The following is a 15,009-nucleotide window of genomic DNA, read 5'->3' on the forward strand; positions in this document are numbered from 1 at the left end:
GCCTTGGTGCTGGGACGTCAGTCTGGTGAGAACGGTGGACGTGGGCACGTCATCTGCTCAGGCGCCTGTCCCGGCATCCCTGGGTGATGCTCTGGAACTGCTCTCTACGAAGCCAGGCAGGACTCTGGGGAAGTCTCCTCTCTGGGAGCAGCCTGTATGCAGGGCAAGAAGCTCACACGGCTTCCACCTTCCTGGGTCTGAGCTCGGAGCATTCAGCATCCTCTGCCCCTCCATGCGCTTCCCACAACCAGTCGGCCCAGGCCGGGTCCTGGGGAAGCTAGAGGGTCCTGCCCCCCAACTCCACAGTCAGACGGGACTCTCAGCCAGCCAGTAAAACAGAAGGTTTATTAGACGACAGGGACATGGTCTAAACCAGAGCTTGTATGTGCAGAGAACAGGACCCCTCAGCCGGGTCCATTTTGGGGGGCAGTGAGCCAGACAACCCCGTCTGCACTTCGCTCCTTGTCCCTGGCCAGCCCAAAACTGAAACTCCCTCCAGCCCCTCCTCCTCTGGGCTTTGTCCCTTTCCAGGCCAGGAGGGCACCGGATTCCTTTGTTCTCCAACCCTTTAGCTCTCACCTTGCAGTGGGGAAGGGCCCAGGGCATCAGGTGCCAGGAGACAGAGTGTCGGCCATTTATGTACCCTGGCCCTTTGCTCTGCAACAATTACACCCCCTTATCCCACCACCTAGAGACTTAAGAAATGCATAGGGGAAACTGAGGCACCCCTACAGTATTCATAGGAAACATTAAAAACAGTCCCACTTCGTCACAGGCACCACCCTTTGCCATGGGCACCGTCATGCCTGGCCCCTCTTATGGTGTCACTGGCACCGTCCCCATCATGAGCCCCGGGAGCCATGTCCCATGAGGTGCTGCAATGGCAGCTTCCAGGAGATGGGGCCTCCTGTGGCCAGGCCTGTGGGAATGAAGCTCCCCTCACACTCCCCAGCCTAGTCCCCCAAGGGGTGAGTGTGCCGTGGCTCTGGCACGGCCCCTCCTGATCCATGTCGGGTTTTCGCCTGCTCCCTCCTGGCTCGCTCCTCTTCATGCCGCAGCAAGGATGGAAAAGTCTCCTATTGACGTCAGACGTTCCATTAATAAAACTCTCTGCTCCTGTCTCCAGGCCTGAGTTCCAGCCCCGGTGGGAGGCCTGCTGCCTGCAGCTGGGCTGCTGGGTGGGCCCTGTCCCGGCTTCCTCTGACCCCGGCCAACCTGCAGCACACACACAAACCTGAGTGCAGCTGGCTTCAGCCTGGGGCGTGAGCGTGGGGGCTGCTGATGCCATGTGGGGGCCAGAGGGGCACCCCTCAGCCAGCCAGTGGGGAACCTGGGCACCTTTGGGTGGAAGCAGGGCATAAACCCTATCATCGCAGCGCCTGGCAGCCCTGCAGAAGTCTGTGCCCCGTTGAAGGGCCAAGTACTTCTCGAGGCTGGCCTGACCTTACTGGGTAGGACAGGGGGCGTGGGCATCTCCCTCCCTGGGTAGCTGGATGGGAGGGTGTCCCAGGACATCTCTGCAATAATACAGGGTATCCCAGGACATCTCTGTCTGGGGCAGGGTCATAAGGCCCAGTGTAGGGCCCAATCCTGGCAGGGGTCCTGCGTGGACTTGGGGCCTCGCCCCCTGCACCTTGGGCATCAATGCCAGGGCAGCTGTGCACCTGATCTGGCCTGGGGACTATGATGACACAAGTCTGTCAAGATCCAACGGCAGAAGTTGAAGCTAGCCCAGTTCAGACTGGGAATAAGATGCAATGAGTGGAATTAGCCATGGGCTGTGCTGGGGTCTCCCTCACGAGGGATGGTTTTCCTGAAAGCTATACCCTGGCTCAAACCGGCATTAATTCAGGGCAGGTCACTGGCTGTGCCCGGCAGGAGGTCCGACAATCACATCCCCTCTGCCCTCAGAATCTAGCTAGCCGGGCAGCAGGGCCTTGGGCTAGGGACATTCACCCCATGGGCTGCTGCCCAGAGGAAACGGCAGCTTGGCCAAGCCCCACTGTGTGTACTGGGCTCAGCTCCCATCGCCCCGACTCTGGGGGGTGCAGTGTGGCCTGTTATTGGGGAAAGCAGCCGCTTGGGCCCAGAAATCCCTGTTGTTTCATGGCAGAAAGTCACGCAGCAATTCCCCCAGCCAGGCTGGGGTTCGGCTCCCCCTTGGCTCTGTGCCATGGTTGTGCCTCGGTCAGTGTCTCGGACAAGCTCCCGGCAACGTCCGGGGCCTGGCACCGCACCGCTGGGGGCAGGCCCAGCTCCAGGGCAGCTCTGAGGGATGATGCCGCTCACAAGCTCCAGTGCTGGAGTCCGTGTGATTGCCTGGGCCCCGGGCAGGACTCGCCTGGTAGCTGGTGCCTGCAGCAGCCGGGGGAGCAGAGCTCCCTTCTCGAGCTCCTGACGGAGATCGTTATCCTGTTGGACCCCAAATCCCCCCAAAGCCCCGGCCCTGCCCCTTCCCTTGGCACCGAACACGGCAGGCCCAACCCCCTGCTGTCACCATGGCAACACAACCAATGGCTGCAACTTCCACCCGATATTTGCTATTTGTGCTTTATGTAACGAGCCGGCCCCGCGAGCACCCCTGGCTCGGCTCCCCCCGCACCACGCGCGGCCGGCAGGCAGGCCGAGCGCAGCACAGCCCTGGTGGGAGAGGGCAGAGCAGGCCAGGCAGCGGGAGAGAAAACTTCAGGGCTAGAGGCTGCTACGCTGCCCGGGCGCCGGTCTGTGAAGCAAGGGCACGTCTGGGCCCAGGCGTTCAATGCTGGGAGCAGAGCGGCTGCTGTGCATGGCCCAGGGGGCACGGGCGTGATGCTGAGAGCCTGGGGCATGCTGGCATGGCCTCCGGCCAGCTGGCCAGCGAGCACCCTCCCCCATGCCACCTGCTTCTCTGTCCGCAGAGGATGCCTGTCAGAAGCTGGCGATCGAGACCCTGGGAGAGCTGGACTGGTGCTTGGACCAGCTGGAGACCCTGCAGACCAGGCATTCTGTCAGCGAGATGGCCTCCAACAAGGTGAGAGACGCAGCAGCTCCTCGCGGGAGCCCACGATCCCTGACCGACCCTGCTCCTGCCTAAAACCCCCCACCCCAGCCGTCCTGTGGGCCACAGCTGTGCAGAGAGAGCTGGTGGCGAGCCCCACGCCCCGTCCTGCAGAGCCTGGACGCAGGGGGTCGCACTCCCCTGCCCCCTTCCCCACAGGAATGCAGCCTGCTCTGGGCTGGAGTGCGGCAGCTGTCTGACACACAGCGATGGCACGCAGCAGATCGGGACAGGAAGTGGAGAACGCTCTTGTGACGATGTGACTCAGCAGGGAGGGGGGAGTGTTGACCTGGGAATGTGCCCTGGGGATGGGAGACCTGAGAGCCTGTCACCTGAGCCAGGAGGGGGAGGGGGAGGTGACACCTCCGCCCAGGAATGTGAACAGAGGCTGCAGCAGGGAACCTGCTGGGTGGGTTTAGTTTCAGTTTGGGGGCTGGGGAGAGGAACACAGGGAACCCCAGGGCTGGGGTCTAAGCTCCCTGCTCCCCCAGAAGGACTTGACTGAGGGGTCCTGGTTGTACCCACAAGCTCTGTTTGGGACTGTTCCTGTTGTCCAATAAACCTTCTGTTTTACTGGCTGGCTGAGAGTCTCAGTGGATCCCAGGAAGAGGGGTGCAGGGCCTGGACTCCCCCACACTCCGTGACAACTGGTGGCAGCGGTGGGATGTACTGCACCCCGTGAACGGCGCTTCCTGCAGTAAGTGACTGGGGAGCAGTAAAACGAAGGGGAATTGACGGGGACCAGGCGTGCTGAAGATTCAGAGAGAGACGGTTTCGGGGGGCGGTTAACCCCTGGGAATGTGTGACCAGAGAGAAAGACTTTTGCAGTAACAGGGTCCCCCAGGGGATTGCAGCGAGCGGTCCCAGGGGCGGAGGAGTCTGCAGCTCGACCCTGGCAAAGAGTCGGTGACCTCAAGAAGGACGGGCACACGAGGGGCTTTTCCTGGAAACCGTGGGAAGCTGCCCGGCCTGCGAGTGGCCAGCAGGGAGATGTACGCTAAACGCCTGAAGAGCGACCTGGTGGAGCTGTGCAGGCAGAGGGGGCTGCGCATCGGGAGGTCCACCAAGGAACAGCTGATTGCCCAGCTGGAGGAGAGGGATCGCTTGGATGACCCGATCCCTGTCCCTGAGGGAAGCTGCCCGGGGGACGCAGCGTGGGCCCTGGGGCCTGACCGGGCTGGGAGGGGTCAGACTACTGCCGAGGACATCCCGAGACCCTTCCTACCTATGTCCGGGGGAGGGGTTGGGGGAAGCCCAGCGAATACCGAGGGCACCCTGACCCCGGCACCCAGCAGGGGATCCTCCCGGCGGAGCTCCCCATCCCTGGAGCGGAGGCGGCTGGAATGGGAGAGGGAGATGAAAATGAGGGAGCTGGAGGATCATGAAAAACAACGTCAACATGAGCAGGAGGAGAAGGAGAAACAACGTCAACATGAGCGTCAGGAGAAGGAGAAACAACGTCAACATGAGCAGGAGGAGAAGGAGAGGGAGCGTCAGGAGAAGGAGAGGGAGCGTCAGGAGAAGGAGAGGGAGCGTCAGGAGAAGGAGAAACAAAGACAGCATGAACTGGAGCTGGCCAGGCTGAGGAGCAGTGGGGCCCCGGCTGCGGCTGCGGTGAGTGTGGGGGGACCCAAGACGGCAAGGAACTTTGATAAGTGCTTCCTGGCCCAGCGGAAGGAGGGGGAGGACATGGATAGCTTCCTGACGGCCTTTGAGAATGCCTGTGAGCTGCACAGGGTTGACCCTGCAGACAGGCTCCAGTTTCTCACCCCCTTACTGGACCCCAAAGCCGTGGAGGTGTACAGCCGGATGACAGGGCCGGAGGCAGGGGACTATGAACTGTTCAAGCAGGCCCTGCTCCGTGAGTTTGGGCTGACCCCCGAGATGTACCGGAGAAGGTTCCGGAGTCAGCGTAAAACGCCTGAGGTCACCTACCTACAACTGGCCAACCGGATGCAGGGGTATGCCCGCAAGTGGACAGCTGGGGCCCGAGCTAAAGAGGACCTGCTGGACCTAATCGTACTGGAGCAGCTGTATGAACAGTGCCCTTCCGACCTGAGGCTGTGGTTGGTGGACAAAAAGCTCGAGAACCCCCAGCACGCAGGGCAGCTGGCCGACGAGTTTGTGAACAGTCGGTCAGGGGGTAGCCGGGAGGAGCCCCAAAAGAACAGGCCCCCCCCGATGCAGAGAGAGAGTCACCAGGGGGCCTCCCAGCGGGGAAATAGGGAGAACCCCCTCCCAAGGGGAACGCCTGGCGTCGGGCCCCTCCGACCTGCTCGAGGGGACCAACGTGACCTGAGCTGCTATCACTGTGGCCAGAGAGGCCACGTACGGTCCCAGTGCCCCGGGCTCAGGGACAGACTGAGCAGACCCAACCTACCCAGGGTTAACTGGGTAGGGACCCAGCTGGACGAGGGGCAGACGACCCAGGAAAGGGGGCCTACCAGTTTACCACCTGCCCCGGAGGGAAGAGTACCCCAGGCCAGCTCCACCAGAGGGCTGGAGGCTCTGGACTCAGGGTGCTCAGTTTACAGGGTGGGCGCGGGGCTGTCCCTCCGGAGAGAGTGCCTTGTTCCCCTGGAGGTGGATGGGAGGAAGGTCAATGGATACTGGGATACGGGCGCGGAGGTGACGCTGGCCCGGCCCGAGGTGGTGGCCCCAGATCGGGTGGTGCCCAACACCTATCTGACCCTGACAGGGGTGGGCGGGACCCCATTTAAGGTGCCCGTGGCAAGGGTACACCTGAAATGGGGGGCCAAGGAGGGCCCCAAGGATGTGGGGGTACACCACCATTTGCCCACTGAAGTTTTGATGGGGGGAGACCTAGAGGACTGGCCAAGCAAGCCCCAGGCCGCCCTGGTTGTGACGCGTAGCCAGAGCCGGCGAGGGGCACTGCGCCCTGACCTCGGGGAGGGTATCACACCGGAGGCGCAGGACCCTACCCTGGTGGGGAGGGAGGGCCGAGGGGCACGGCTTAGAGAGGCGGAGGCCTCAGACCTGGCCAGCGAGAGGGAACCGGGCCCCGTCCCTGCCCCAGCTGCTGAGTTCCAGGCCGAGTTGAGGAAAGACCCCTCCTTGCGGAAGCTCAGGGACCTGGCCGACCTCAGGGTGGTACGGACCATGAGGAGAGGCTGCCAGGAGAGGTTCCTGTGGGAGAAGGGGTTCCTGTACCGAGAATGGGCTCCCACAAGGGAAGTAGAGTCCTGTGGGATCAGGAGGCAGCTGGTGGTCCCCCAGAAGTATCGCCGCAAGCTCCTGCACCTGGCCCATGACATCCCCCTCGCAGGGCACCAGGGAATCCGGCGCACCCGGCAGAGGTTGCTACAGAACTTTTACTGGCCCGGGGTCTTTACCACGGTCCGGCAGTATTGCCGATCCTGTGACCCCTGTCAGAGGGTGGGGAAGGCCCGGGACAAGGGGAAAGCGGCTTTGAGACCTTTGCCCATCATAGAGGAGCCTTTCCAGAAGGTGGCCATGGACATCGTGGGGCCTCTCAGCAAGACGACCCGGTCGGGGAAGAAATACATTCTGGTGGTGGTAGATTTTGCCACCCGCTACCCCGAGGCAGTGCCCTTAGCTTCCATTGAAGCAGACACCGTGGCCGATGCGCTCCTGACCATTTTCAGCCGAGTGGGGTTCCCCAAGGAAGTCTTGACAGACCAAGGCTCCAACTTCATGTCGGCCCTGCTCCGGTGCTTGTGGGAGAAATGTGGGGTCCGGCACGACTGGGCCTCAGCGTATCACCCCCAGTCCAATGGGCTGGTGGAGAGGTTTAACGGGACGCTAAAGATGATGCTGAGAACCTTTATGAATCAGCACCCGCAGGATTGGGACAAGTACTTACCTCACCTGCTGTTCGCGTACAGGGAGGTGCCCCAGGAGTCTACCGGATTTTCGCCTTTCGAACTGTTATATGGCAGGAGGGTGAGGGGCCCCCTGGACCTGATGAGAGACGAATGGGAGGGGAAGGCCACTCCCGATGGAGAGTCAGTGGTGGAGTATGTCCTGATCTTCCGAGAGAGACTGGCTGAACTCATGGGCCTGGCCAGGGAGAATCTGGCCAGAGCCCAGAGGAAGCAGAAGGTCTGGTATGACCGCACGGCACGGGCCCGTGCCTACGCCACCGGGGATCAGGTGATGGTTCTCATCCCAGTGAGAAAGAACAAACTACAGGCCGCCTGGGAGGGCCCTTTCAAGGTCGTCAAGCAGCTCAATGAGGTAAACTATGTGGTGGAGCTGTCAAACCGGGCGCACCACCGCCGGGTGTACCATGTGAATATGATGAAGCCATATTATGCCAGGGGGAATGTGGTGTTGGCCGTGTGTGGACAGTGGGAAGAGCAGGGAGATGACCCTTTAGTAGATCTATTCCCTGGGACCAGAGCTGGTTTCCCCCTGGAAACAATTCCCCTCTCGGATCAGCTAACCCCTGCCCAGCAAGCTGAGGTCAGGGAGGTGCTGCATCCGTACCGACAGCTGTTTTCCAACCAGCCTGGACGCACTAATCTGACTGTCCACCGGGTGCAGACAGGGTCACACCCGCCGATAAGATGCTCCCCCTTCCGAGTCACAGGGAAAACTGCTCAGGACCTGGAAAGAGAGGTCCGGGACATGCTGGCTTTGGGGGTGATCCAGCCATCTGCCAGCCCTTGGGCCTCGCCGGTGGTGCTGGTCCCCAAAAAGGACGGGTCGGTCCGGTTCTGTGTGGACTATCGGAAGCTCAATGCCATCACTGTATCTGATGCCTACCCCATGCCCAGGCCGGACGAGCTCCTAGACAAGCTGGGAGGAGCTCGGTACCTCACCACCATGGACCTTACAAAGGGCTACTGGCAAGTGCCGCTGGATGCAGATGCCCGACTGAAATCGGCCTTTATCACCCCTCTGGGGCTCTATGAGTTCCTGACCCTGCCTTTCGGCCTCAAGGGAGCGCCGGCCACCTTCCAGCGCCTAGTGGACCAGCTCCTGAGGGGGATGGAGAGTTTTGCCGTGGCGTATATTGATGACATCTGTGTCTTTAGCCAGACCTGGGAGGACCACGTGTCCCAGGTTAGACAAGTGCTGGACCGACTCCAGGGGGCTGGGCTGACTGTAAAAGCGGAGAAGTGCAAGGTGGGGATGGCGGAAGTATCTTACCTGGGCCATCGGGTGGGGAGCGGCCGCCTAAAGCCGGAACCAGCCAAGGTGGAGGTGATCAGAGACTGGCCCGCTCCCCACACCAAAAAGCAGGTCCAAGCCTTTATTGGGATGGCAGGATACTACCGAAGATTTGTGCCCCACTTTAGCGCCATCGCCACCCCCATCACGGAGCTATGCAAGAAGGGGAAGCCAGACAAGGTGGTCTGGACCGAGCAGTGCCAGGAGGCTTTCCGGGCGCTGAAGGAGGCTCTGGTCAGTGGCCCAGTTCTGGCAAACCCAGACTTTGACAAGCCCTTTGTGGTGTTCACCGACGCCTCAGACACGGGACTGGGGGCGGTGTTAATGCAGGAGGATGAAAAGGGGGAGAGACACCCCATCGTGTACCTGAGCAAGAAGTTGCTACCCCGGGAGCAACACTACGCGGCCATCGAGAAGGAGTGCCTGGCCATGGTGTGGGCCCTCAAGAAACTAGAGCCCTATCTCTTCGGGCGACACTTCACTGTCTACACCGACCACTCTCCCCTGACCTGGCTGCACCAGATGAAAGGAGCCAACGCCAAACTCCTGAGATGGAGCCTGCTCCTGCAGGATTACGACATGGACGTGGTCCACGTGAAGGGAAGTGCCAACCTGATAGCGGATGCGCTGTCCCGGAGAGGGGGCCCCGAACTTCCCCAGGTCACTGGTCAGCGTGACCCCGCTCAGTTCAGTCTCGAAGGGGGGAGAGATGTGACGATGTGACTCAGCAGGGAGGGGGGAGTGTTGACCTGGGAATGTGCCCTGGGGATGGGAGACCTGAGAGCCTGTCACCTGAGCCAGGAGGGGGAGGGGGAGGTGACACCTCCGCCCAGGAATGTGAACAGAGGCTGCAGCAGGGAACCTGCTGGGTGGGTTTAGTTTCAGTTTGGGGGCTGGGGAGAGGAACACAGGGAACCCCAGGGCTGGGGTCTAAGCTCCCTGCTCCCCCAGAAGGACTTGACTGAGGGGTCCTGGTTGTACCCACAAGCTCTGTTTGGGACTGTTCCTGTTGTCCAATAAACCTCTAGCCAGCTGACATGGGAAGTTTTGGAAAATGGTCCCCAGACCAGAGCCGTGGGGCTAGCACCTTCTGCTGGGCGCTTGGCAGATTATGGCCAACCCTGTCGACAGAAGCTGCTGGGTTAGGTGCCTCTGCGTTTGGTAGCAGTAGCTCCAGCGGACTCCAAGGCAGCTACGGGTGAGTAGCCCTCTGGCAACCTGGCTCCATGCAACTCCTGCGGGGCCCGACTCAGCATAGGTCTGCTGCTGCTCTGTGTGTCACCGTCGTGCCCAGGTGCCCCAGCCACTGGCTAGGACCCACTGCACTGGCCGCTGCACAACCACAGACCGGAGAGACACCGCCCCACGCCACAGAGACACTACCGGGCGTACCCCATGTGAGGATGGGACGCAGCAGGGAGCGGGGAGTGTTGACCTGGGAATGTGCCCCGGGGAGGGGAGACCTGAGAGCCTGTCCCCTGAGCCAGGAGGGGAAGGGGGAGGCGACACGTCTGCCTGGGAATGTGAAGACAGGCTGCAGAAGGGAGCCTGCTGCGGGGGTTTAGTTTTTTGTCCACCAGCCACAGCCTCAGGTCGGAAGGGCACTGTTCATACAGTTGCTCCAGTACGATTAGGTCCAGCAGGTCCTCTTTAGCTTGGGCCCCAGCTGTCCACTTGCGGGCATATCCCTGCATTCGGTTGACCAGTTGTAGGTAGGTGACCTCAGGCGTTTTACGCTGACTCCGGAACCTTCTCTGGTACATCTCGGGGGTCAGCCCAAACTCACGGAGCAGGGCCTGTTTGAACAGTTCGTAGTCCCCTGCCTCTGGCCCTGTCATCCGGCTGTACACCTCCACGGCTTTGGGGTCCAGTAAGGGGGTGAGGAACTGGAGCCTGTCTGCAGGGTCAACCCTGTGCATCTCGCAGGCATTCTCAAAGGCCGTCAGGAAGCTATCCATGTCCTCCCCCTCCTTCGGCTGGGCCAGGAAGCACTTATCAAAGCTCCTTGCAGTCTTGGGTCCCTCCTCACTCACCGCAGCCGGGGCCCCACTGCTCCTCAGCCTGGCCAGCTCCAGTTCATGCCGACGTTGCCTCTCCTTCTCCTCCCGCTCATGCTGATGTCGCTTTTCATGATCCTCCAGCTCCCTCATTTTCATCTCCCTCTCCCATTCCAGCTGCCTCTGCTCCAGGGATGGGGAGCTCCGCCGGGAGGATCCCCTGCTGGCTGCCGGGGTCAGGGTGCCCTCGGTATTCGCCGGGCTTCCCCCAACCCCTCCCCCAGGCCTAGGTAGGAAGGGTCTCGAGATGTCCTCGGCAGCAGTCTGACCCCTCCCAGCCCAGTCAGGCCCCAGGGCCCACACTGCATTCACTGGGCAGCTTCCCTCAGGGACAGGGATTGGGTCATCCAAGCGATCCCTCTCCTCCAGCTGGGCAATCAGCTGTTCCTTGGTGGACCTCCGGATGCGCAGCCCCCTCTGCCTGCACAGCTCCACCAGGTCGCTCTTAAGGCGTTTAGCGTACATCTCCCTGCTGGCCACTCGCAGGCCGGGCAGCTTTCCATGGTTTCCAGGAAGAACCCCTAGGGTGCCAGTCCTTCTTGAGGTCACCACCTCTTTGCCAGGGTCAAGCTGCAGACTCCTGCCCCCCGGGACCGCTCGCTGCAATCCCCCGGGGGACCCTGTTACTGCAAAAGTCCTTCTCTCTGGTCACACACTCCCAGGGGTTAACCGCCCCCTGAAACTGTCTCTCTCTGAATCTTCAGCACGCCTGGTCCCCATCAATCCCCCTTCGTTTTACTGTTCCCCAGTCACTTACTGCAGGAAGCGCCATTCACGGGGTGCAGTACATCCCACGGCTGCCACCAGTTGTCACGGAGTGTGGGGGAGTCCAGGCCCTGCACCCCTCTTCCTGGGATTCACTGAGACTCTCAGCCAGCCAGTAAAACAGAAGGTTTATTGGACAACAGGAACACAGTTCAGTTGTAGGTACAACCAGGACCCCTCAGTCAAGTCCTTCTGGGGGAGCAAGGAGCTTAGACCCCAGCCCTGGGGTTCCCTGCGTTCCTCCACCCAGCACCAAACTGAAACTAAACCCCCCTCAGCAGGCTCCCTTCTGCAGCCTCTGTTCGCATTCCCGGGCAGAGGTGTCACCTCCCCCTGCCCCTCCTGGCTCAGGTTACAGGCTCTCAGGTCTCCCATCCCCAGGGCACATTCCCAGATCAACACTCCCCCCTCCCTGCTGCGTCCCATCGTCACACCCCAGTGCCAGACTCGGCCTCATTGCCCCCTGTGCGTTGGCTCCCACTGTCCGGATGGGGGACACGTGGGTAACATCTCCACCAGAAACGGTGTGTGGCCAGGGGTGTGCTCCCTCTGGGGTGGTGCAGGGGGCTCCTGGCAAGAGGGTGTCTGCTGCTTCAGGGCCCTTGACCAGGGTAGCAAGAAGCAGGCTCAGCAATGTGCCCAGCTCTGGGATTCCCCACGCACCATGAGCTCAGGAATTACGTTCCCCCTTCAGGGCTCTTCTCTGACTGAGGCAAGTCGGGTTCTGCACTGACATGTTCTTCGCTCCCAGATCAGATTTACCTTTGGGGTGCAATGGCTAATGGGGTCCTTCGGTGACAGTGTGCCCCGCTCGGAGGGCTGGACATTGCGGCTCCGCTCGCTGATGGCAGGCCCAGGTGGGTGGAGGGAGGCGTTAGGAGGTAGTCATATTTATGGTTAGTTCTTTGACTGGGTGGGCTCTGGTGCCTTTCTCATGGGGTTCAACACACAAGGGGTGCGCATACACACAGCCCCGCCCCAACCTGCTCACGCTGCAGCAGCCAGAGAGAATCTGGGCTGTGCAGTGGGCCTGAAAGGTTAAACCCTGGCTCTGGCAAACCGAATGGGGGGTGAGTGCCAAACCCGAGTGAATGCCCTGCCCACAGCTCCTGGCCCTTTCTAGCAAGGGTTCTCAGCTGTAGGCCTCGCTGGTCTGAGCCATGGTGTCCTGGCACAGGGAAAGTGTGTCTCAGGGAACCGGGTCCCAGGCCATCAAGCGAGGGCTCAGAGCTTAAAGCCAACACACTGGGAGCCAGCCCAGCCTCTAAAGTGCTGGTCTAATGCCTCTCCACCTCCAGGCAGACCGCAGCCTTCGGCACTCGCTTAAGCCTGTGACCTCAGGCCTTCACACTCAGCCACCAGGGTCTGCGGAGCAACCCAGGAAGAGCCAAAGGACTTCCCCCTGCTTTGTGGAGAGAGGGGAGCACCAGGGTGGTGCTGGTGTGTAGTCACTGGGGCCTTCTCGGCACTGGCAAGAACTGCACCGTAATTCACCAGGGCGGCAATGGAGGAAGGGTGGCCGTGTGGCTACGGCCCGGCTGTGGGAGTCGGGGGAGCGAGGCTCAGTTCCCAGCTATTGCTCTGACTCCCTGGGTGACTTTGGGCAACTTACTGGATCTTTCCATGCCTCAGTTCACCACCTGTAAATGCGAACAATGATGCTTCCCTGCCTCCAGGAGGGCCATGAAGATAGGTCCATAGACACTTAGGATGTGCTCAGATTCTTCTGCCGTACGTATCCAGGCTCAGGGGCTCTGAAAGCTGCCGAGTCCTGCCCGGAGAGGGTTGGATGTTGTCTCCACTGCCATCCTGGAACTCGTCAGTGCTGACAAAATGTGAGGCAGAAAATCCCGCTCTCCTCCGGAGGGACCTGCCTGGCCAATTGCTCTTGCAGAAGCCAAGCCCATGAGCGATTAGGTTCCTGGTCCTTCCGCTCTGACGAATGTTTGGAGCGCGCTAGAAGGCAACGGAGACGCTCGTGTGTGTGCGGCACCAAGTTCTCGGCTTACGTCGCCCGCTCCTTCCTTCCTGGCGTTACCAGACGCGGCTGCGGCAGCATGTGCTCGGCTGCTCGATCTGCACCTCGGCTCCTTCTCCGGCTCATTTCGGTTTCAGGAGCTTGCATTGCCAAGTGGCTCAGGGCTGCGGGCTGGGCCTTCCTTAGAACTGGTCTGATCTGCGGGGTGGGGGAGAGCCCCGATACACACACACACCACGCAGAAGCGGAACCGGGACCTCAGGCTTCAGCGGGGTGCCAGGGGTGTAACCGGGAGCAGAGGCTACCCCAGGCTGCGTTGTACACACGTGCTGTCTCTCTCGCCAAGAGCCGAGGGTCTGGTAAAAGGCATTCCTTCGCCAGCTCTCGCTCCAGCACCCGCAGTCCGGCAGCCCAGCCCTTGGCCCGGGGTGCTGAGAGCCATTGATCCAGCTGTAAACCCTGCATATAATAGAAACCATTTCAAGCCAGGGGGTGCACCCCCAGCCCTGCTGTGCCCCTGGCCCCACCTTGCCATCCTGAGCTGCACCCACCTCGAGGACTGGGCCCCATTTCCTGCACCAGGGGGAACAGAGGCGAGAGCTGTCACCGTGACAGCCCAGGACCTGGTACGAAACTGTAGAAAAACCTGAGTGTCTCTGGATTAAGTTTAGAAGTGTGTGCACCAAGAGTGATGTAGTGGTGGGAGTCTGCTATAGACCACCGGACCAGGGGGATGAGGTGGATGAGGCTTTCTTCCAGCAGCTCGCGGAAGCTACTAGATCGCATGCCCTGATTCTCATGGGTGACTTTAATTTTCCTGATATCTGCTGGGAGAGCAATACAGCGGTGCATAGACAATCCAGGAAGTTTTTGGAAAGTGTAGGGGACAATTTCCTGGCGCAAGTGCTAGAGGAGCCAACTAGGGGGGGCGCTTTTCTTGACCTGCTGCTCACAAACCGGGTAGAATTAGTGGGGGAAGCAAAAGTGGATGGGAATCTGGGAGGCAGTGACCATGAGTTGGTTGAGTTCAGGATCCTGACGCAGGGAAGAAAGGTAAGCAGCAGGATACGGACCCTGGACTTCAGGAAAGCAGACTTTGACTCCCTCAGGGAACGGATGGCCAGGATCCCCTGAGGGACTAACTTGAAGGGGAAAGGAGTCCAGGAGAGCTGGCTGTATTTCAAGGAATCCCTGTTGAGGTTACAGGGACAAACCATCCCGATGAGTCGAAAGAATAGTAAATATGGCAGGCGACCAGCTTGGCTTAATGGTGAAATCCTAGCGGATCTTATACATAAAAAAGAAGCTTACAAGAAGTGGAAGGTTGGACATATGACTAGGGAAGAGTATAAAAATATTGCTCGGGCATGTAGGAATGATATCAGGAGGGCCAAATCGCACCTGGAGCTGCAGCTAGCAAGAGATGTCAAGAGTAACAAGAAGGGTTTCTTCAGGTATGTTGGCAACAAGAAGAAAGGCAAGGAAAGTGTGGGCCCCTTACTGAATGAGGGATGCAACCTAGTGACAGAGGATGTGGAAAAAGCTAATGTACTCAATGCTTTTTTTGCCTCTGTTTTCACTAACAAGGTCAGCTCCCAGACTGCTGCGCTGGGCATCACAAAATGGGGAAGAGATGGCCAGCCCTCTGTGGAGATAGAGGTGGTTAGGGACTATTTAGAAAAGCTGGACGTGCACAAGTCCATGGGGCCAGACGAGTTGCATCTGAGAGTGCTGAAGGAATTGGCGGCTGTGATTGCAGAGCCATTGGCCATTATCTTTGAAAACTCGTGGCGAACGGGGGAAGTCCCGGATGACTGGAAAAAGGCTAATGTAGTGCCAATCTTTAAAAAAGGGAAGAAGGAGGATCCAGGGAACTACAGGCCAGTCAGCCTCACCTCAGTCCCTGGAAAAATCATGGAGCAGGTTCTCAAAGAATCAATCCTGAAGCACTTGCATGAGAGGAAAGTGATCAGGAACAGCCAGCATGGATTCACCAAGGGAAGGTCATGCCTGAC

General features: G+C 60.1%; 1 protein-coding gene across 7 annotated transcripts in view; it reads left to right on the top strand.

The window, feature by feature from the left end:
* PDE4C (phosphodiesterase 4C) overlaps positions 1–15,009 on the top strand; it is a 119,912-nt gene that overhangs the window by 87,719 nt on the left and 17,184 nt on the right. For all 7 annotated transcript variants that reach the window (XM_073323653.1, XM_073323652.1, XM_073323654.1 and 4 more), the window contains one exon: positions 2,898–3,010. In XM_073323653.1, the coding sequence (XP_073179754.1) occupies positions 2,898–3,010 (113 nt within the window). The remainder of the gene's footprint in view (positions 1–2,897; positions 3,011–15,009) is intronic.

Source organism: Lepidochelys kempii, chromosome 25 (genome assembly GCF_965140265.1).
Source record: "Lepidochelys kempii isolate rLepKem1 chromosome 25, rLepKem1.hap2, whole genome shotgun sequence".
NCBI classification, from domain to species: domain Eukaryota; kingdom Metazoa; phylum Chordata; order Testudines; family Cheloniidae; genus Lepidochelys; species Lepidochelys kempii.